The 21454-nt window shown below is 45.4% G+C and overlaps 1 protein-coding gene across 2 annotated transcripts; it reads left to right on the top strand.

Annotated features, from left to right (window-relative positions):
- The first annotated feature begins 7213 nt into the window (after positions 1-7213).
- Positions 7214-10047, top strand: tmem74 (transmembrane protein 74). 2 transcript variants are annotated; one of them, XR_013772256.1, is made up of 3 exons: positions 7214-7252; positions 7865-9332; positions 9538-10047. XR_013772256.1 is itself a non-coding variant. In XM_079275429.1 (2 exons), the coding sequence occupies exon 2, from the start codon at positions 7932-7934 to the stop codon at positions 8772-8774; it is 843 nt and encodes a 280-aa protein (XP_079131555.1). In that variant the 5' UTR covers positions 7214-7252; positions 7865-7931; the 3' UTR covers positions 8775-10047. The 2 variants fall into 2 exon arrangements, 1 of the variants encoding a protein (XP_079131555.1); XM_079275429.1 differs by having other exon boundaries at positions 7865-10047.
- Positions 10048-21454: the final 11407 nt, after the last annotated feature.

The following is a 21454-nucleotide window of genomic DNA, read 5'->3' as shown; positions in this document are numbered from 1 at the left end:
CTAGCCCCGTTTTCTTCTCCACCACATACAGTTTCTGATACCGCAAATACCCTCTTTCCCACACGCACACGCACACGCGCGCATAGACCAGAAAGCAGATTGAGGCTCGGTCGCCGGTGGAAGTTTGAAGAGATGGTTCGAGAAGGTGTCGCTGGCAGCTCTGCGCCCTGCTCACCGTTTCTCTGCTCACGCAGTCATGACTGACAGCTTCCTGCAGAACCTCTCTGTGAGGTCACCGGCTCCCACCGGGACCCGCACACGACTCCTCTCCTCAGGGCTGAGGGAGCTCACATGGGTTGCAGACTTTTTTTTTTCGAGTGTACAAGTAGCTACAACTGACGTGCTTGATCAATGTACAGTGGTTGTTTTTTCATATGATAAAGGAGTACACACATCATTCAACGGTATACAAATGGGTTTATACATTTCTCCAAACTTGTGAAAATGTATTATGTAGCCTATACTTATAAGGTGTTCATATACGCCATGCTTCATAAGAGGAGTAATAGACCAATACAAGACACCTGATATTATCGAGTATTTTTTTTCTTCTTTTATTAATTGATGTAAATTAACCAATTACACTGCTATATTTCTGGCTGTATATATTCTGTATCAACGCGCCATTGAAGCTGCTGTATATGATACTAATTGAACTATTAGAAACCCATATTATATTGTCATCAATATAGTATAGATGTTTGCATCATTTTATACACATTTTGCCAAAAATGTAGCCAGACACATTTGGTGTCTTTAGAATGCAGTTCTGGAGATTGGAATAATGTTTTATGCTACTTCAGAGGGAAATACGTTTTTACCCCATACCTACATTTGAGAGCTGTAGCTTCAAGTAACCATGCAGAATACGATAGTATACGATCTGTGTACAAAATAAGTGTTAATTAATTGTAATTGCATTGTGAGGGATTAAACTACCCAATACAAATGTTACAATTAGCTTCACCATCAAAATTCTGCTTGAACATGAATGCAATAATAAGAATTAATAAAATGATATATGACATATCAGTCACAGGGAGCATTTGTCTGCAGTGTTTTTGCATGTCGCATTTTGAGTATGTTAAGCTGATAACAGTTCTTTACTTTTACTTAAGATTTTGAATACAGTACGTGATCTTGTAATGGAGTATTTACACTGTTATACTGCTACTTTAGATCTTATGAACACAGTCATATACAGGACGTGTACCTCCAGGAATATTACTGCATTAATAAAGTAAGAGTTAAAATCCCACTAAGGTCCCTGCTATAAGCTAGAAAGTCAGAGGTGTTGGGATATAAGAAGAGATAAAACATGATCCCATAAATCATCATAAGATCATTCTAAACTTTTTATTGCTTCCCACAGGCAAGCAGTTACCCTATAGTTACCCTATTACATGACTATTACAGCAATGGAAGCAGATATAAATGTCAAAAAGAAGGACAAGGTCACTTTAACATCACTTTTTAGTGCAACACTGTGCTGAGGTGTCATTTCATGTGGGGATGCCAATACGCTCGCAGCATGAGAGACATAACACTTTCTTTTTGTTCAATCGGTGTCTGTAATTTAGTGCTATATACACAGTATGCCACCATTTCAATTGTCTGACTCGCATGTGAACCATGTGTTAAATGTACCAGGGAAATTGTAAATCTTTTTTACGTCTATATCCTGCATCGTAAACGTAATGGGTCTCAGTTTTCTCTCTCTCTTCATGTTGTCTACCTGCATCCAGATGACGTCTCACGCCTCATCGACCAGGAACGGAAATGAAGCTTCCCGCTGTTCAGTTGGACTCCAGCATTGCTTTTCAGAGGGGTGAGGTGTTAGGAGCTACATATCACAACACATGGTGGCGTTAGAGCCAACCTTCCCGGGAGGCTGATTGAGCAATGAGAGCTCAGCAGTCTGCAGGAAAACTGCTTTTTGGACTGTGGACAGATTAACTACAGACTGTGTGGATAAACGGTAAGATTACCTGACTATTATTGGCAGTGTTTGTAGAAGTCAGATCATGGTTTCGTGTGTTCCTGTCTTATTATCTCGTTAAATCTCGCTGGTGCTGTAAACCCCACAATCCTCCCACTTTCATATCAGTGTGTACACCTAATTTACCACGTGGTATTAATTCACTGTCACCTCTGTATCGACCCCCCCACCCCACTCTCTGAGGTTATTACGCCGAGTCAGAGGAGGGCTGACTGAAGTGTTGCGGTGGGAGACCGTGACAGGTCACCATCACTCCTCACAGCCGGCGAGTCAAGAGATCCCACAATTCAAAAGATGACATTTTGTTATTGCTGCCAGTGAAGCAGGTCGTATGCATCCACCGGAGATGTCAGACACAGCGGGCTTGCCAAGTCCTTTTAAATGAACATTGATTATGATAATGCATTATGGTTATGCTTGCTATGATTCATGACTGACGCAATAACAAGTACCGAAAGTCTATGTGTTTGTTTGTTACAGGTTAGGGCGTACGAATCTATGAACCAAGCACACTGAATGCTGGCGTCATTATTCTAAGTATGTACTTTATGATCATATAGTGCAAAACCATTCAATTAGAGACTGATGAACGGCCTCATTTAATTGAATTGATCCATCCCACTGGATTATAAACTTAACTGCCAGTTCACATCAGTGCCAGTGGTGGAAGAGGTATTCAGATCTTTACTCAAAGAATAAATCATCAATACTTGTATTGGCCTGAAAACAAAATATCAAATGACAATGTGAAAGGGGTCACTTGTAGTGGTGAACCTAAAGAGAGAATTATCCCCATGATCTGCAGCTCCCCTCATGTGTGAATATGGAAGTTCTATTCACCAGGTGGCCAGAAACACGACTCCAAATGAATGATAATGTTGCTCCGGAACTGCTGGATAAATAAATATGCAACTGTTTCCCAACAGGTTCGCCATCTCCTTTAAGAGGTGATAATATGTTGTGTTCACAACCGCCATGCCAACTGGCCAAAATGATCAGTTATCGCAGGTTTAAGTTGAGGTAGTGTCAAAAATCTTTCAAAATTTTTTAACAAAAGCAGTTATTTGCTGTTTTTGCTGAGAGGTAGCGGAAAAGATTGGTACCACTAAAATGACATGATTTTCTCCCCAGCTCCTGATTCTGCTGCTGTTCTTGTCCCATACAACACTGACGGTGGGTCTTCACTGCCACCTCATGGTCAAGCACTGCTACTGAGACAATAAAACAAGAGTGTGGAGCCAGGTTACCATGGCACATTATGAAAAAGAAGCAATGTGTCTGTGTGATCTCACGGTCAAATGCATAACCCTGTTCTTACATTGCAAATGCTTACAGGTGTGAGCACTAACAGCTTCTCAAGCAGCTGCCACATAGCTGTGTTTGAACCTTTTTTTGCAAAACCATAATTATGAGCCGTGCACTGGTCTACTGGAATGAAGCCAAATGAATGCTTTGGCCTTTCAAAATGTTACTGAGCTTTGAAAATCTAAAGTTACTTCGATTTAATATCTGTTATGTATTTCTGCTGTTGAACTCTTTCCTGGAGGTATGTGGAAGATGTTCTCTTTCCTTTGCTTCCAAATTCATTTCATGCATTTATTCAAATGACTTCCTTCAGGCTGATATTTGACCGTGATGGAGAGGCAGCCATCTGTAGTTGTAATGCGAATAGTCCCTGTTTATTTGTGCCAGCGAAAATAAAGAAGTGTTGTTGGACACATTCACAAATTCTCAACCGTGACTTCAGTGTTAATATATAATGCATTATTCATCCACAGCAGCTTTTAAGAAAGAGGTCCTTTTGTTCTGAATTGAAATCTCAAGGTAAACATCCCAAAAGAGATACAGAAGCAAAAGTCCACCAATGGCAGCAGTGCCAGCAGACTACTTCAGTGATTGGCTCGCTGAAGTCACCAAATATAAATGACGTCTTTGGCCTGAACTCAAGACTTCCTCATTTACCCTAATGAATGAAAGTCATCCCGTCTAAAACGTTTGCCTTGTCCATACTAAGCAGCAGCTCTGATTTCGCCGACCATTCAGCGAGCACCGGGATACACCGAGCTAAACTGAACTTGACTGTGTGTTTATCAAAACAAATGGGAGCCGCTAAAAACAATGTGTTTGTTGTGTTGTAATTAGGAAGCCATTATGACTGGGCACATCAGAGTGGCTGTAGGAGACAGCCAGCGCGCCAGGTGAAGACAGAGAGGCGGGAGACAGGGACAGACCATTATCATCGCGAGCTATTGAGAGCGTTATAATTCAAAAGCAGCTGTAGCGTGAGGGGGTAACATCACATTAAATATGACAAAGAGACGATAAAGAGACGATAAAGAGAAGACGGGTCGAAGAGATGGTGGAATCAATCATCCCAGTCGGCTTGCTTAATCACCAAAAGGCTTTTTTCCCCCTCTTTCTGTGAGGTTTTATCTTTGCTTGAAGCATAAATCTTTTCCTACACACACACGCCACTAAGAAGGCCATTATCATACTTCCATTACCCCACACCCACAGTGTCTGCATGAGGCCAGCCACACCACTTCAATTAGTGAAGTCACTGTAAATTAACTTGAGGATCCGAGTGCTAAATATTTCACAAGTGTCTGCCGCCACCGCCGCCAGCCATCCTGTCAAGAAGACGAAGACGAAGACGAAGAAGAAACAACACCAACATCAGGCTGCCTTTCTCTTCATCCCCTTGACATCCTGCTGTCTGCATGCACTCTGCTCTCTGCGAGGCTTTTTAGGAGCTACTGAAGGGTTTTGCTAAACCTTCTGTACCAAACGTGTGTTTCAGAGTTAGCTGTAGACTCACCGTTCAGCTAAGAGGGTGAAATGTGGTTATGCTAATGTCCCTTGCGCTAACCGATCTAGTCATTTGGTAAATTGAGCTACATTGTGTTTTTATTAAATGGAATTTTTAAATCTTGACTGTCGTGATTGTTGATTCTGTAATTTAGTGGTCAGGTCAGGTATGCAGAACATAATTAATTTGTACTCATTTATCTAAACGTGTCATATATTAAGTTCAGTAATGGGGTGTTCATGTTATACGGGATAGTTGGGATAAATGGGAAAGATTCCCATATGTGCGACTCACGAGTCTTCATATGTCATCAGACAACACAAAACAGTTGGTAGGCCGAGTTATGTGAAAACCAGATCCAAAATAAGCTGTTAAATTCGCTGAATCAACGGCATTAATATTAACACTCAATTGTGATTTGATGTAAGTGCCAGTGACCGGGGCTCTGCAGTCATTTTGTCAACACTTTGTTTTCACTTTCGTAGAGAAAAATTCCTGAAATCTCTCCCTTTAGGTTAAGTGGTTGAGGTTGACGTAAAGGGATGTTCCAACTTGATTGCTCATGATTATCGCCGTGAATGTGGTTTAATTATTTGTGACTTGGATATTGACTTCAACGCTATTTACAGGTCTCCATCTTGTAGTTACGATTACTCCAAAATAACGCGAACATAACTGCATTACAGCTGATGGCGGTTATTGGGTTTAAATAATTAGGAACAACTCATCTCAGGAGCTTGTTTGTGTGGTGTTAAGCATTTGAACCGAAGACGAGCTGGTGCAACGGGCCTACGGGCTTTTTTTTCCTGTTTCTCATTCTCAGTTGTTCTCATTCTCATTCACAGAGTCTGCTAATGTGGGACACTGACCAGCTTCAGCAGCTCCCGCAGCAGCTGGAGGTGAAGTGAACCTAGTCACTCCCTCATCTATAGAATTCACTTCATAATTCACACTCCCACACATGCACTTCCACACTCCTCTTCTCCCTCCTACTGCTGTATTTAGAGACACCACTCCCCCCCGCATCACCTTCTGATATCTGCTGCTGAAAGAAAAAAAGCAGTGCTGCGTCAGTGGTTCATAATGTCTATTCTGGGTGTGGGTCCATGCCTGTGGCGGGAGACACACTGTGAGGATTTATAGCCTTTAGAAGCACCGAGTCCTCGGCCGCCCCTCCCCTTCCAAGCCTGGTGTCCCTGCCAGCAGGAAAAGTGGTGCACTGTTGCAGACAGATAGCATCTGATAGTTGGCTGCTGTTTCAGATTTCAGCCTCCTCTCTCTATTGCTCTGCATGAGTCCGACTAAAGTTGACCACAATCTGACCAAACACACCATCAATTATTATGATCCATCAGTCAATGACCCGGGAGTATCTTTCATCCCACCTCTGCAAACTCATTTCTGGAACAAAGATGGTGGAGTAAATCTTTGTCTGTCTCTGACTCCCTCTCTGTTGTCCTCTCTCCCTCACTCTCCCTTTTCTCTTTACTCATCTGTTAAATGGAGCCCTTGTTGGGAAATGAGCCAAAGCCGTTCACCCAGCCACTGGGACTCCAGTGGAGCTATATTTATAGCTGCTGCCCGGTTGCGCTAAAATAAGGTATTCAGTATTCAGTATAAATATTCAGTTTAACGCGGGATTAAGCTCGTAGATGGTGGCCCGCACTTTACCAAGTGTACATGGGGTCACAGATCAGACGACCTATTTGATCTCTAGATTAAACATGGATTAGAATGGCTTTGGCGCAGTGAGCAGTAATCTCAGTGGCTCAGTGCCACTGGATGGATTTTTCTGATGTGATGACAGATTTGGGTTTTTTTTGTATTGTTATGATGTTATGATGACAGATCTTCAACGGTGTGGCAAAACAAACATCATGCTATTTGTCTTGGTGTACAGCACTGACTTTACAGCAACCTTATGAAACTTCATGGCACTTGAGCTCCTGTATATTCTGCTGTAGACTTTTTTTCTCATCTGCTATGGCCTACTAACCTGCTTTTACAGTTGTACTCTGACATCAATAAATGTTTCCCTGGGGGGAGAGCACTGATGGTTTGTGTGTTGACAGGCTGCCTGTGATCTCAATCGGCTCACAGATAGCGAGGCGCCTTTCAGCGCGGGCAAGCCGAGGCTCTGTGTGTGGGAGGGACTAACGGAGAGCTCCAGTCAGTGCAGCCCGCCGAGCGAGCGAGCGAGAGAGAGAGAGAGAGAGAGAGAGAGAGAGAGAGATGAGAGAGAGAGAGAGAGAGAGAGAGAGAGAGAGAGAGAGAGAGAGAGAGAGAGAGAGAGAGAGAGAGAGAGAGAGAGAGAGAGAGAGAGAGAGAGAGAGAGAGAGAGAGAGAGAGAGAGAGAGAGAGAGAGAGGCTTTTTCCTTTTATCTGTCACCGTTATGCGCCGTCACCCGCTGAAGAGAAGGCGGCGGTAATGCTGGAGTAACACGGTGAGTTTATTTCTTCCTCCTTGTGCAGTCTGAGGAGGTGTTTTGTTGGGGATTAGAGACAGATAAAGCCGCGTTGTGCACGACTGGTCCACCCTTTATGCAGGGGAGCACCTCACCTCCTCTGCTGAATTCAAATAAAGTGTGCAGGAGTATGCCACTGTTGGATGCATTCCGTGCTAAAAGCTGCGGTGGGAAATCATTTCATGATGCTTTTCTCCGATGCAGACTGTAATGTACACGTAAACTGTGCATTTGACGTGTGATTTGGGTTTAGCCCAGGTTATCTTGTGCATTTAGGCTGTGTTTATTCTAAAACAGAATTAGACAATTGCATAATCTGGGTTAATGCGTGGGTTGTTTTCCTCATTGGATACGGAGGCATTTGGCTGATCACAGCCACTATAAGCGCCTTTCGAGAAGGATACACGGATTTTTCTTAAACGATCCTCTCAACTTTAAAGTGTTGATGCTTTCGGTGCAGTTTAACTATTGAGGCATGTGCATTTTGCGCTTCCAAATTACGCACAAGTGTTTGCGCAAGGTTTCAGGCTTTACAATAATATATTTAAGATGCACCATTTAACTTAGATGTGGTGTGTGTCCTCTCATCAGGGATGCTGTGGAGTGAAAGCATCGTGGGAGGAAGGCTCAGAGTGAACCAGCGGGTGGTGAAACACGAATGGCTTCTCCGGTGCTGCTTCCCGCAGATGAGAGAGGCAAACAGCCCGATCTTCCCGACGTCCTTGACCGGGTTTCCAGCACGTTGCACGTCCGCAAGACGGGCGGATCAACAGGAGGAGCGCTCCCGGGGGAGAGTGGCTGTAACCCGGCCCGCAGCGGCCATGGCCGGTGTCATTCAGCACCAAGGACGGCGCCGCGCAGGGGAGGCGCAGAGGTTAAACTCGCTCACCTCGGCGAGGAGAAAGTCCAGATTTGTTGCGACGAGGAATTAGAGACATCTTTCACCTATATTGACGAGAATGTTAACCTGCAAGTGGCCAGCCCGGACACGAGTTGTAAAAGTACTCACAGACCCGTGCGCAACGGCGAGCCTTGCTCTGAGACATTGCCGGAGCTTTCCTTCATGTCCGAGGACGATCTCTCCTTTGGGGAGGGCCCCGGGACCTCAATAGATTACGGTTTTATCAGTGCAGTCACGTTCTTGGTGACCGGGATCTCCTTGGTGATCATCTCCTACGCCGTGCCACGGGACGTGGAGGTGGACAGTGACAGCGTGTCGGCGAGGGAGATGGAGAAGCTGGAGATGGAGGGCGCCCGGATAGGCGCCCACCTGGACCGGTGCGTCATAGCGGGACTGTGCCTGCTCACGCTGGGCGGCGTGGTGCTCTCCACGCTGCTGATGATCTCCATGTGGAAGGGGGAGATGTACAGGAGGAAGGTCGTCGCTTATTCCAAGCGTTCAGCCAAACTGTACGGCTCTATCAGCCTGAAAACGAGATCCAGTCCCAGCCACTCCTCTGCGCACTTGTCCCTGGAGGAGGAAATGGAGACTTTGGCTTAAAATGCTGCTCTGTGTATAAACCTTTTGTGTATAACAGGAATTAATGCCATTCACACACATCATCTAACAAAGTGTAGCCTGAAACTGTATTCATACATTCATACAAGTGTACTGTGCTGTAGAAATAACTCATTGTATATCCACGTGGCACACAGGAAGGAGAAGAAAAGCAGTCAAATGCAAAGTGAGGAAATGCTAGGAAAAAAAAGCATTATGTTGTAACACATTGTGCCCAAATGATTTAAAATGGCATACAAGTGACAAGGCAGAATGAGCTTTGTGTCACAAGCACTGGATCGCTTTTTTTTGTTTTTCTGTTTTGTACCCAGGATGCAATCTCTGAGAGGCTCCATTTATTATTGAGGCCATTCATATTTAATGTGAATGTCTCCAACAGACACATTTCAGGAAGCTAAGGGAAGTGTGTGTGTCCGCAGGGCAGGAGAGTGGGAGTAAGGAAGGGATGTAAAGCGGCCCCTGTCCACCGCAATGTGGGAGATTCGGGTCAGTGGTCCACGTGGTAATATCTGGTGACAGTCGCTCTGGTGCAGTGCTGAGGTAAGCCAGTAAGGCCCGGCTCTGTGCGTCCGAGCCAAAGCTCCGCGTCGCCCTGATTGTAGTGAGACATTTGACTGCGTTCGACAGCGCTGACACACAACATGTTTGCCCTGCTCTGCACTGGCTTGATCCTCTCTGCCCTTCTTCTTCTCCTTCCTTCCTTCTTTCACCTTCTCTCTCCCACATGAGACTTTTCTTTCTCCAGCTTTTCAGCGCTCTCCTCTCCTTGACCTGTGAACACTGTATACATTCACACCAAAGGCGTGTGGAAAGGGTCCTGGACGACCACAGCCAAGTGCCTGTAACATTTCCAAGGTTGATGAGCCTTCCCTCACCTTTCCTCCTCTCATTCTGTCATTCTCTCTGCACGAGGACGGACTTAAGAGCGCCTAATGGCACATGAAAGAGTTGCCCTACTTCCAAAACCGTAAGCCTTCACTCAAAGAGCGAATCACATATCCAAAGTGAGGTATGGTTCCTTTGTAAAAAGGTTATATTTGATGTTATCATAGTGATCTGCTGTCTAAAATATTGCTGATGACGCAAACAAACAAAACAACGCTTAGGCAAAGAGGTTCACCGCGTGCAGACTTGATAAAGATGTTCAGGCAAGTCAGAAAGCAACTTCCTTTTCTGGGTGGGGTAAGATTTTATTTTTTGTCTTTGCTCAGTGCTTTCTCTCTGGAGGTTATTGCATTGTTGCTGTCTGAACAGACCTGCAGAAAAAGAATAAAGAAAGCAATTCTCTTCAAGACATTTTTTTTGTGTGCGTATGCTTCCCTGTGAGTCTCATGAATCATGCACGAAGCACGAGAATGAATTCATATTTGCATATATTTATATACACAGCCAAACGTTGCATTCCGCAAGACAAGTGCTAATGATTCTTGTGCAGTCTGTTACCTTGGTTTCCTCTCCTTTCATTTCTCGGGCTGTGTGACCCTATTTCGACGGTAGCATTAAAAAACGACATGAGTCAGCCTCTATTAATGAGACACATAGGCAGAGACCGAGGCCATGCCGGTTGTTGTGCTTACATTCGGTTGCGTTGCCTCTGTGCTGTCACAGCATATGTGTTGTAAGTTCAGTGCAGGCATGCGGATGAACCGATGTGTTGCAAGTGAAAAGAATGGACGGCTGGAGTCTAACGAGGTATTATCGTTAAAAAAATAAAAAATAAAACATTTGTTGCAAGAATGAACTAATGCAAGTTTGAGTTGCTGCAGCCTTCCATCCTCAGAGTCTGTGACCACAGAGCCCATGAGTGCGTGCGCATCTCTGAAAAAAAACAGCAATAACGTCCTGAAATGGCAATAAAATGCCAAATGAACCGATTTCCAGGAGAGGTAATAAAAATGAATGATGCATATGAGGCAATGTTGTCCTGTTCTCTTTGCAGAAGCTGTAAATCCGCAACCAGCATCGCAGATGTTAAAGTGATATTTCATTTAGCGAGCTGGGCCTGGTGTCGCTGGCCGTGGAAACGAGGTGCGGCGCCGGACACTCCTTTTCTCACCGCTTCCTTTTTTTCTTTCCCTTCTCGCCAATGTATTCATGTCAAATTAAACTTGCTCGACACGTAAAAGGCAGCCAACAGCAATGCTACAACGCCCAAAAAAAAAAATATATATATCTGTATGATAATATTGAGCAATTAATTCAAACTGCAGCAATGCTACGACTACATTGCAGATGCAGTGCATCGGTGCTTTCCAATACGGTGCCAGGGTCATGTTCAGAGGTGCATCATCTGTGAGAGTGTCACTCCTGTAGCACACAGAGGATCATACAGGCCTGAGGGGAGACTTCAAACTGACTCATCTGCAGCATGTAAAGCGCTCAACCTATACTACCCCCTTCCTCGCGCTCTCTTTCTGTCCTCCGAGGTTTAGGCCGTGCCTCAAAGTCAACACCAGGCTTCCCCTCACACAGCCAACTAAAATGTGTTTGGGGGGGGGGGGGGGGGGGATTTAATCAGGGATTTGCTTGAAGCGACAGCATTTTACATGCCGAGCTCAAGTGTGCTTCTAGAGGTCTCATGCATAAGCTCTTTATCCGTGAGCAGTGCACAGCTCAACCACCCTTATGATATTTGGTATAAGTCGGCCCCTTTAGGTAAGGCCGGGGAGCAGCTTATAGCTGCTGCCATCAGCTAATTTCCCATGAGGTGTTATTACACTCCTCCACCTCGTCGATGCTAATGCTCTGAGCGGGCATGTGAGTATTTGTATGACCTTTCACAGGTTGTGTGTGTCACCTCAGATTAGAAAGCTGCTGACCCTAAAAATGTCGTTCTGCAGAGACATTTAGTCTCCAAAGACGGTTGAAATACGCTTTTTTTTCCACCCTGGGAAGAATAAAGAGTATTTGGAAAATGCAGACAAGCAGAGCAAGAGGTAGTGAAATGACATTGAGATATGAAGAAGGAGTAAAAGGAATAGTTTTGGGAAATGTGCTAATTCGCTGTCTTTCCGAAAGTTCAATATGAAACTACAGCCACCAGCTTAGCTTTGATTAGCATAAACACTGGAAACAGCTAGCTTGGCTCTATTGAAGGTTACACAATCACCCTCCTTAAGTTCACTGATGGAGTTGCAAAGTGGGAGAAGCTATTTTGGGCGCCCTTGGTTCCAGAAGTAAAAGTCCCATTCGTTTCCCCCCCATGGACAATGTTACGTGACTCATTGTTTGAGCACTATTTGGATGAGCATGAAAGTATCCCGTTCAATCAGCAGCATAAAAAAACAAAGAAATATCACAATACAATCTGCATCTTAAATGAATTCACTTTTAAATTCTGGGTAGATTTTGGATGGATTCAGCAGCTAAGGTGTGTGGCATATATTTAGCATGTAACTGTAGTATTTAGATACCTAAATGATGGATAACAACATGATTTCTCAAAAAGGACGTTGAAACCGGTGCTCATAACATAAACCTATAGGATATACATGACGCGTTCTCCGGTCCAGTCTTTATGCTAAGCTAAGCTGTAGCCTTATATTGAGCATACAGACATGAAAGACGCATCGATCTTGTCGTCCGACTCTCAGCAAGAGAGTGAATAAGCATCTCTCTCAAAATGCCAAACCGTTCCTTTAGCAGTGTCCAGTGTGCACTCTGGCTTTTAGGCTAAAAGTAGAAAGAACTGCCTTTCTTTCGTCACACGTTTCAGATACACACTCATATCTGTGGTGACCTTGCCCTTCATCTATCAGTGGAGAGTGGGGCCAAAAAAAGAAAAGATTTCCACTTCGATTGATTGCTTTGGATGGGGGAGACTAAAGCCAAAGTCCTCAGGGAAATGACTTCATTCTTGGTCGCTCCCCTCCACTGCCATGCTCAGACAAGATATTTTTAGTCAATGTGCATATTGAATTTTTGGAAAGCTCATTGTGTTGTCCACAATGCTCAGCGTTCAGAATGCACTTAGCCGGGCTGTTTTACATCTTGCCTGCAAGAACATCCTTGTTCAGCTCCGTCCAAGCCCTATACTGTGGTCTCATTTTCACATGACATTTCAAATACAAGCGTGTGTTTTCATCGACTGGGTTTATCGTTCGATGCCGGCTCCTCGTTAGCACCTTGTTGTCCTTTCTCTTGTGCCATACCATTTGGAAACCCCCAACAATCAGCAGTTTCCTGTTCCGCGCCGTGAGATGAATCGAAATCCCTCGACTTACAAGAAGGGACCACAACCACTGCTCTGTGTCGAATCCATTTACGTCCCTGGTTGGCCGACACCGAAACAGTCCTTCAGAATCGCTTCGTCGCTCGCTCGCTGGTCAACCTCGCTGATGCCGGCAATCAGGCCTGCCACAACCAGACTTTTGCAGAATAATTTCCTGTGTTGCACTTGGCACTTCCAAATCCCCTTTCTCAGACGGATAAACTATCAGCGCTTTGGCTTGCTACGGTTGATGAGGGAGAGGAAATGAGGTGATCGGTTGGATCAATCTCGCTGTAAAACCACTTAACCACGGCAGTAAGGCAATACAGGTTACATCTCCCTCAGCCTCTCTGATCAGTACATTTTAAAAACGGGCTGTTTGCGAAGGCAGAGGCCGTGCCGGTGCTGCGGTTGCACAGTGGCTGCTCTCGCAATAACATTACCATCATATCTTCAATGAGCTGAATGCCTCCTCAGCTTAGCCGGATCGGGTAATGTAGACTATATTGCACAAACAAAACACGAGCTTGGTTCACCTCTTGATCACCTCACTGTTCAGTCCCTTCTGTTGTAAATCACACAGTCTTGCTGGGCTCCATTGATTTAATTTGTATCAAATTGCTAATCCAGTTATTCGTCATGCATGGCCTCCCGTGGAGCTTGTTTCCCCCATTATGCCTATGCATTTACCTCTAATTACAGTAAATAATGATTGCTTGCTAGTTCGCTGCAGTAAATACTGTAAGTGGGCTAGAGTGTGGCCTTTAGAAAGACATCAGCGAGCCAAGAAAACAACTTGTTCATCTCCTCCTACAACATCTGAACGCAATGGAAAGGCATGCTGAGGAGTCTGAGACATTTAATGCAAAAGTACTATATGTAGAGTGTCCGTGGGTTTTTTGCATTTCTACAGATATTTCTTCAAAGACAACTGCCTCATAGGTTGAGTTCAACCTCAATTGAGCTGAAGACATAGATAAACTAGGACTGGGAAGCTGTAATTGGGGACAACGAAGCAGAGTTCAGAAGTGTGCAGCGTTACCATGACAGATGATTTTATGTGTGCAAACATTTGCGACACAAGCCCAGGTTTTCTCTGGAAGCTGTTCTTCAGTGTAATCAGACGGCCAGTAAGATCGACTACAACAAGCGGGTTCTGCCAACCATTCAGGGTTGCTCAGTTCGACAAGGATGTGACCCTTTTCTGCCAAAGAAAACGGTCAATTTCAGAATTCAGCAAATACAATTGTCAAGACAATTGTCTCAGGACTTGGCAGCGCACATCGTACTGGTGGGTTGCGTCCCCGTATTGTGCATCTAATGCCGACAGGAAAGGATTTGATTGATAGTTTTAACTCAAGCTCTCTGATGTATGATACGATGCAATATCACAGCCTCGCCTCCAGACTTTAACTACAACAGCTGTCATGTCGTATCATTGGTTGTAACTCCACACTAGTCCTTTTTCCACTGTGTCTCCTTCATTCATCGTCCACCTTTTGTTTCTCTGTCCTGCGAGCTGTAGTTAGCATGTTTACATTTGTAAGTCATTCAGACCTTAGATGTCTGTACCAAGTAAATCCATCCAGTAAATGCAGACAACTCAATAAAAACACAAAATGGACGTCATGTTGGCGCTAGAGCAAACAACAGAGGATCACCAATGTTAGTCGGCTTCTTCCTCAGGGGACTATGAATGTATGTGCACAACTTCAGGGCCATCCATCCAACTGTTAAGATATTTCAGTGTGGACCAAAGTGGTCAACCGACTGACTGCCTGCCTGTCCCATCCCTAGAGCCATGTTACGAGCATGGGCAAAATCTGCCCAAAATAAATAGCCATATTGTCCCCGGTGCTGCCCTTTACAAGATCATGAATATCACAGTCATACAGCCATGAGAAAAATGCCACTGCCATTATAATTGAATTTATATTCATAACAAGAGCTCCTTGTCATTCAGGTTTGACATTTATCCAGCTTGTGCTCAGACAAAAACTGTAGCGCGGTGACTCCAGCCACTGGGGCTTAACTCAACCAATGAGATGATTTCTACCTCCACAAAAATGTGCTTTGAACTGCATGTGCAATCTGCTTGTGTCTGCTGTGTTTAGACTCAGAGCCGGGCAGCAGATAGAGGATCGGCTCTGGTACGCAATCAGCGGCGGTGTTGGGTCTGAGGCCCAGACCAAAAGCAGGCGCTGCAGAGCCGACTGTCTGCGCTGCATTTCATTTGCCTCCAGTGTTGTGTTACCAGTGAACATTGCACTGCTGAGAGATGATACTGGCTGGTGGAGATACCCAACAGGATGTGGAGAGGGGGGAATGTTGACAGGGTGAACACACACGGGACACACTCGCACACTCTCACGCATGCACACACACACACACACACACACAGTCAGACACGTGCACATATAGTTGCATGCATGCACGCTGACACACAGTGCAGTGGTATTATCTTCTCAAGATAAGATGGGATTCATTTTATCGATCGCTGTGGGCAACTAATTGCAAAGGGATGGAGTCCAGATAAAGAAACAAATCTACAATACAAAAAAGTAGAATAGCAGTGTTAGAGGAGCTATTCGAATCATTTACTGAGGCTATTGAAGTACCAACGTTGTAATGTAAAAATACACCGCGAAGGTAAGTCCTGCATTCAAAACGTTTTTCACCTTCCACCGTTATGGGTTTGTACAATACAAATGGCAGTTCCATAACTGCATTAATAATGGTAATAGTGATAAAAACAACTTTAATTACATAGCACCTTCCACACACAAAATGGAGGTTGAAATATTTTCCAAGAAAAGTTGACAGCTCACAATTTGAAATGCATTATGAGAGACAATGGAATAATAAAAAACACCAAAAACATAGTAACAGTAATGACAGCAATTGTATTCGATAAAAGATTGGCAAAAAAACTAAACCAAAAACCTTCAGCGATGGTTTTTGCATTGTTTGGGTTTTTTGTACTGTATCTTCGCATCACCTAAGTCGGGGTCAAGTCCCAAAAAACCTGAACTAAGTTGAAACTTTAGAACTTAGAACTTGTTCTGCCAGCAGCATTCTGCGTGGACTATAACACTTTGTGTTGTGATCAGTGAGTGCGAACCCAAAAGCGAATACAGGGATTTAGGTTTTAAGAGAATGGGATTCATTGCTGAGGTTGGAAGATGGAGATGGAGGAATGATAGGTAACGGAGGAATGCCGGAGCGTGGCTTGACTGGAGTGAAGGGTGAGGCGAGGTGGGTGTTTGGCAGCTAAGTCAGACGGGAAGGCAGTGGTCATAAGACACAGGAGAAACAGTGAAGTGGCAGAGCACAACAACAACAACAACAACACAAGAAGAAACACTCAAGAAGGCCTGAGACTTGAATCTACCACAGCAGCTGAAGCTATGACGTGGCAGTGAGTGGCTGGAGAAATTGGAAAGATATACTGTGGAGTTGATGAGTAGATGGAAGGCAGCTGTGCAGACTGGACAGGTGAGGTGAATGAGCTGTAATCAGTAATGACAAACAGAGACAGACAGGCGAAAACAGGAGATGAGGGAGAAACCAGTGAGAGACTTTGTGGAAACCCTTTGTGGAGACCGTGAAAACCTCGTCCAACCTGTAAGGATCAGAAGTAGTGCTGATTAGAAATGATGGAGACGGTTCATTTACCTAGAATCCCCATCGTGCTTGTTGTAGATTAAGATGAGGGAAGGCAGGGGGCCAGCTGCAGCAGAGAGAACTTTCTTCTTCATGAACGGACTCAGAGTCCTCAGAGCAAATATCAGTTACATATACAGTGATAATAACCCCTGTGCTTGGATTACAATCACCAAGATGCAGTCGTTTTCTGCTTCCATCCACAGTTTTGTGCCCCTTTAATAGCCGAGGACAACCTGAAGATGGCAGCATCAGACCTCACAATGCGACGTGCAGCCTGAACCCGAAAGCATCTGCCCTGTCAGCAGCGAGACAGTGATGCTCTGAGAAACCGGCTGCGTGAAATCCCCGTATCACAGCGCTGAGCTCTGTAAAGCACTGGTTAAAACAAAGAAAGTTTCAAGCAAGCCTCTCACTTCAATGTATTCACTCCCCTACATTCTATTGGCATGTCCATGAGTACATTTATAAATGCAGGCACACAACTTCCTCTGGAGGTTTCCTCTTAGAAACCTTCCTCTTCCCCAGTGTGGTATTGTGCAACATCAGCTCCGGCTGTGTATTGATCTTGGTCAGGACGAGGGAGCGTGTGTGTGTGTGTGTGTGTGTGTGTGTGTGTGTGTGTGTGTGTGTGTGTGTGTGTGTGTGTGTGTGTGTGTGTGTGTGTGTGTGTGTGTGTGTGTGTGCTGGGGGTTATAGTGTGAGTTAAGTGCACAGGTCTTTTTTAAGGACCTCTTGTTTGTCCCAGTGAGCATTTACCGTCAAGTGGTGCTCTAACGTTCGAGGAGAGCGAGTGGTGGTCCCGCAGGAGATCAACCAGCCAGAAACTGAATAATTCATCTGGGCCTCCTCAAAGCACCAGGAGTCTGGGATGATGAGAGGTTATAAAACACTCCTCTACCTCCAAAGACCTTCTACTTTCTCCCTGGCTTTCTCTTCTCCTAACCTCCGTCTTCTCTCCCTCACTCTGATCCTCCCTCCACCGTCCTTGTCTCTCTTTTTTCCACCTTTGTGCCCTGGCACCCAAAGTGTTATGCAACTGATATACAGATGATGATGCCCTGTATCTGATGTCTTAATGCAATAATACCTCACCACCCTGATAACCTCCCTCCCCACCCCTTCCCTCGATGCTCTGCCGTGAAGGGGGCTCTTTGCGGGAAACTCTAGCATCCACTCGTATCTGCTCACGTCTCAAGTTTCCCCAGTGGCACAGCCCAACCGATGCGAGGCAGTGCATTCTCATCATCCGAACCCTCAAATTTGCTTTCCTCCTCCTCCTCCTCACCTTCCCCCTCTTTCTGGAACTCTTCTCTCCTCTCATGTTTCCTTTTCCCCTCTTGTATATTCGACTAACTCATGCTCCACGTTGCTTTGATGCAGAGGAAAATCAGGTGGGAAAAGTGACAGCGAGGAATTGAAATCATGCAATGCAGGTATTTACTTGACGTGAAAAGACATCCGTGTTGCAAATAAATCTGTCAGGCGGGGGATTTAAGTGTTGGGCTGTCTCTGCACTGCTGGGGATTTTGGAATCACGCCTATATGAAGCTATCCTCCTTTGCTAATTGATGCTGTATCCCATTCTTCCCCTTGACAATGCAAAAACATGTCGGTTTGCTCAGGAACCGCTGTTAGGCTTCTTTTATAGAAAAGAAAATACCTCACTGGCCGTTTCATGTTGAATACCTCAAAATGAAGAGTTATTTTAATTCGTGCATGTAAAGAGGGCATTCATGGGAAGCTGTTCTGACTGTTTATGAACAGAGAGTTACTGTATGTTGGTAATGTTGTTTTGCTGATTAGCATAATGACTAACTCCGCTATCAACACTTCTGGGAAAGTTACATGAAACATGAAATCAAATATTCAGTATTTACTGAAAATAAGCATTGGCCTTACATTATTAATTCCTCAACAGTCGAAGCAATTAGTAACCTTACTTTCGGTTTCTCTTTCCCTGCTCCACCCCCAAACATTATCTTCTATGTTTATTCTGTCGAAATAGAAAATAAGACATGTTTGTTTTACCAGCAACCAGCTTACAGTTTAGAGGTATTTACTGTCCATCAACAGCTAACATAGCCGTTAGCATTTTAGCTCCCAGCCGGGTCAACTTAAGTCAAATTAGTCTCAGGTAAGGGACCTGATGAACTCGGTCTCCGAGTTAGGAGTTTCGGCAACAACGCCAACCCATAGGGAAAAAAGTATTTTACAGAAACTGCAATGTCACATGGCCACCCTCAAAGGTGACAAAATCCAGCACTCTTTCTTGACTCCGCATCAGCTGACCAATCAGTGCGTTAGGTGGACACGCTCATTGGCTTGGGGGTTTTGGAAAGTTGGCGGGACTTGTCGAACGCCTCCCCTCCAATTCTGTCGGAAAGATGCAGGGGGTAAGCGTTTCCGATGCTGTTTGTTCATCTGAAAACCACGTCAGTTGAAGCTGATTCCTTAGCGTTGAGTCTTGGTCCAGTCACTGAGCAGAAAAAATGAATATCAACCCTCCTATCCAACTCCCAGTAAGACAGCAAACAAGCTGACAGAGCGTAACAGACACTTTTTTTGGCTATCCAACGAGCACTTTGGTTCAAACGCACAAAAACATGTTGATCATCATGATTCCATGTGAACTTCAACCCTACAAGTTAGTCCGAGGTCACTCCTTCTGCAGACACAAAAAACCTTCTTTCTCTTATCACTGTGACTGCAGATGATGTTATGTCGTCGCCGGAGTCAACAATGCACCGAGGCCAATCAGGATTAAAAGTCTACATTCAGTGGCTCGACATAGTGCCGATACATTACGTCAGCCCTTGTGTGCTGCTCATTTCTTGCAGTGTAATTGAAGCAGCCACAGATGATGTCATCTAAACACAGGACTTCCATTCAGTAGTTGTCTTGTTGCTGCCGTATACACAACCGGCCCCATCACCATAACTCTAATAAATGGACTGGATATGGCGAGCTGAGAGCGTACTTGGCCTTTCGCTGAGGAGATTGGCAGCTGTTTGATATTCACTGAAGGCTCCCCCCCCCCTGTCTCTCAGTCCCCCCAAAAAGCCCCATCTGAGTCTAAATTAAAGACTACGAGACTTGTATCCCGTTAAGAACAACGGATGAGTCATCTTGGACAGACGATGACGGAGGTTACTACCTCTAACCCATCCGCTCATGAGATTGATGACCTATCAGCCTGTTTATTGACACAAACAAAAACGACTCCTCTTTACTTATGCCAGGGCTTTCTCTCTCTCTCCCTCTTTGCATCCCTGTATAATGTCTCTCGCTCGGCCACTCTGTCCCCCTCTCTCTCTGTTGTGTTGGCCAAGGTTAGAGAGGCGCAATGAAAAAGGGCGGGGAGTCGGAAAAGAGAGAGAGCAGGGGGGGGGTCTAAACAAATCCCCGTCCAGGACGTCCTCCTGCCAAGGTTTGTCTAGGGCTGGGAGGGATGGAGGGAGGCGGGCCGCTGGGTGGGGAGGGTGATGTGAAGGTGGGGGGCGATGGGGAATGACGTGATCCCCTTCATCCTGGCCAATAAAACAGAGTGGCCGGTGAGATCCGGCTCCGTACGTGCCGTCAAACTCAATAAGGTAGTGCTTTAATGTTTTCTTTTAATCAACCAAATTGCATTACACACTGACTTCTCTGTGATGCTCCACGAGGGGGGTGGGTGGGGGGGGGGGGCAGGAGAGTCTGAGCTGTTGGTGGCGGGGGGGGGGGGGGGGCAGGAGAGTCTGAGCTGTTGGTGTGGGGGGGCTGGAACCACCAAGGGGGGCATTCCCAATATCAAGAGGATTTTTGGAGACAAGCAATTATTTTGCATGTATGATGAGGAATTTCTATACCGAACAGGCCATACTCCACATCGCTCCTCCTCTGGTTCCCCTTCAGTGAGAGGAAGTATGAGTTCAGGGTCAGACTGCGGACAGACAAGGTGTACAGACGGACTTACGTCATTCTGCTAATGAATGCCAGCTCAACTGTTAGAGCATCGGCCGCTTTAAAAGGCAGCGCACTCTCCCTCCTGGACGATGGTGTCTCTCATCGTGAGCAATGCCCTCGCCGGTGCCTTCCTCCTCCTCTTCCTCCAGCAACTTCCTCCTCATCATTCTCTCTTCCTCATCCTCACTGACCTCAGCCCCCCCCCCCCCCCAAATCCACCCAATATGACTCACCCTTTAGTGAAGGTACATCAGGAATGCTCTTCTGAATACTTCATCATCAAAACCTCTTTTTCGTCTCCGACGCTGGAGGGGAGAGCAGCAGCCAGCCGGATGGACGGAGGGGGAGAGTATATCTGCGGCATGTGCTGTAGTAATCACCAGCCGCTGGATCAGCTTGCGTGGACGGATGAAACTTCGCAGAGAGCAGTAATCCACCGAAGAAGGGTGGCTTTGCTGCTCAGCTGCCTCAGCCACAACTTTAAAGCCAGCTGACATTCGACATAATGATTAGTCGGATGGGCCGAGCGTTTACAAACGGGAAAGGTTTCCCGGACGCAATTAGACCGCAGTCCTCGCATGGGCTAAAAATGAATCACAATACACAATGCCATACTGTAGTCCCTCTATCCATCTAATGGGAAACTGTGAGTGGAGTGACTGGAAGAAAAGCCTCAGTCTCAGCTGTGATATTACCGAGGTTTATCCGCAAAGCTTGGAAAGATGACCACAGCTACAATCTACTGCACAGTGTATAGTCGAGGATACAGGCTGCATTTTGGTTCTAGCAATTCATCCTGGTATGAGTCAGTTACAGTATGGCATTAGACGGAGGGGTTACACAC

This window comes from Melanostigma gelatinosum, assembly GCF_949748355.1.
Source record: "Melanostigma gelatinosum genome assembly, chromosome: 9".
NCBI lineage: Eukaryota > Metazoa > Chordata > Actinopteri > Perciformes > Zoarcidae > Melanostigma > Melanostigma gelatinosum.
The sequence above is the reverse complement of the archived record's forward strand: the minus strand, read 5'-3'. Positions and strand labels throughout refer to the sequence as shown.

Coding starts and splice junctions, on each gene's coding strand:
- tmem74 (XM_079275429.1), top strand. CDS start 7,932: ATGGCTTCTCCGGTGCTGCTTCCCGCAGATGAGAGAGGCAAACAGCCC.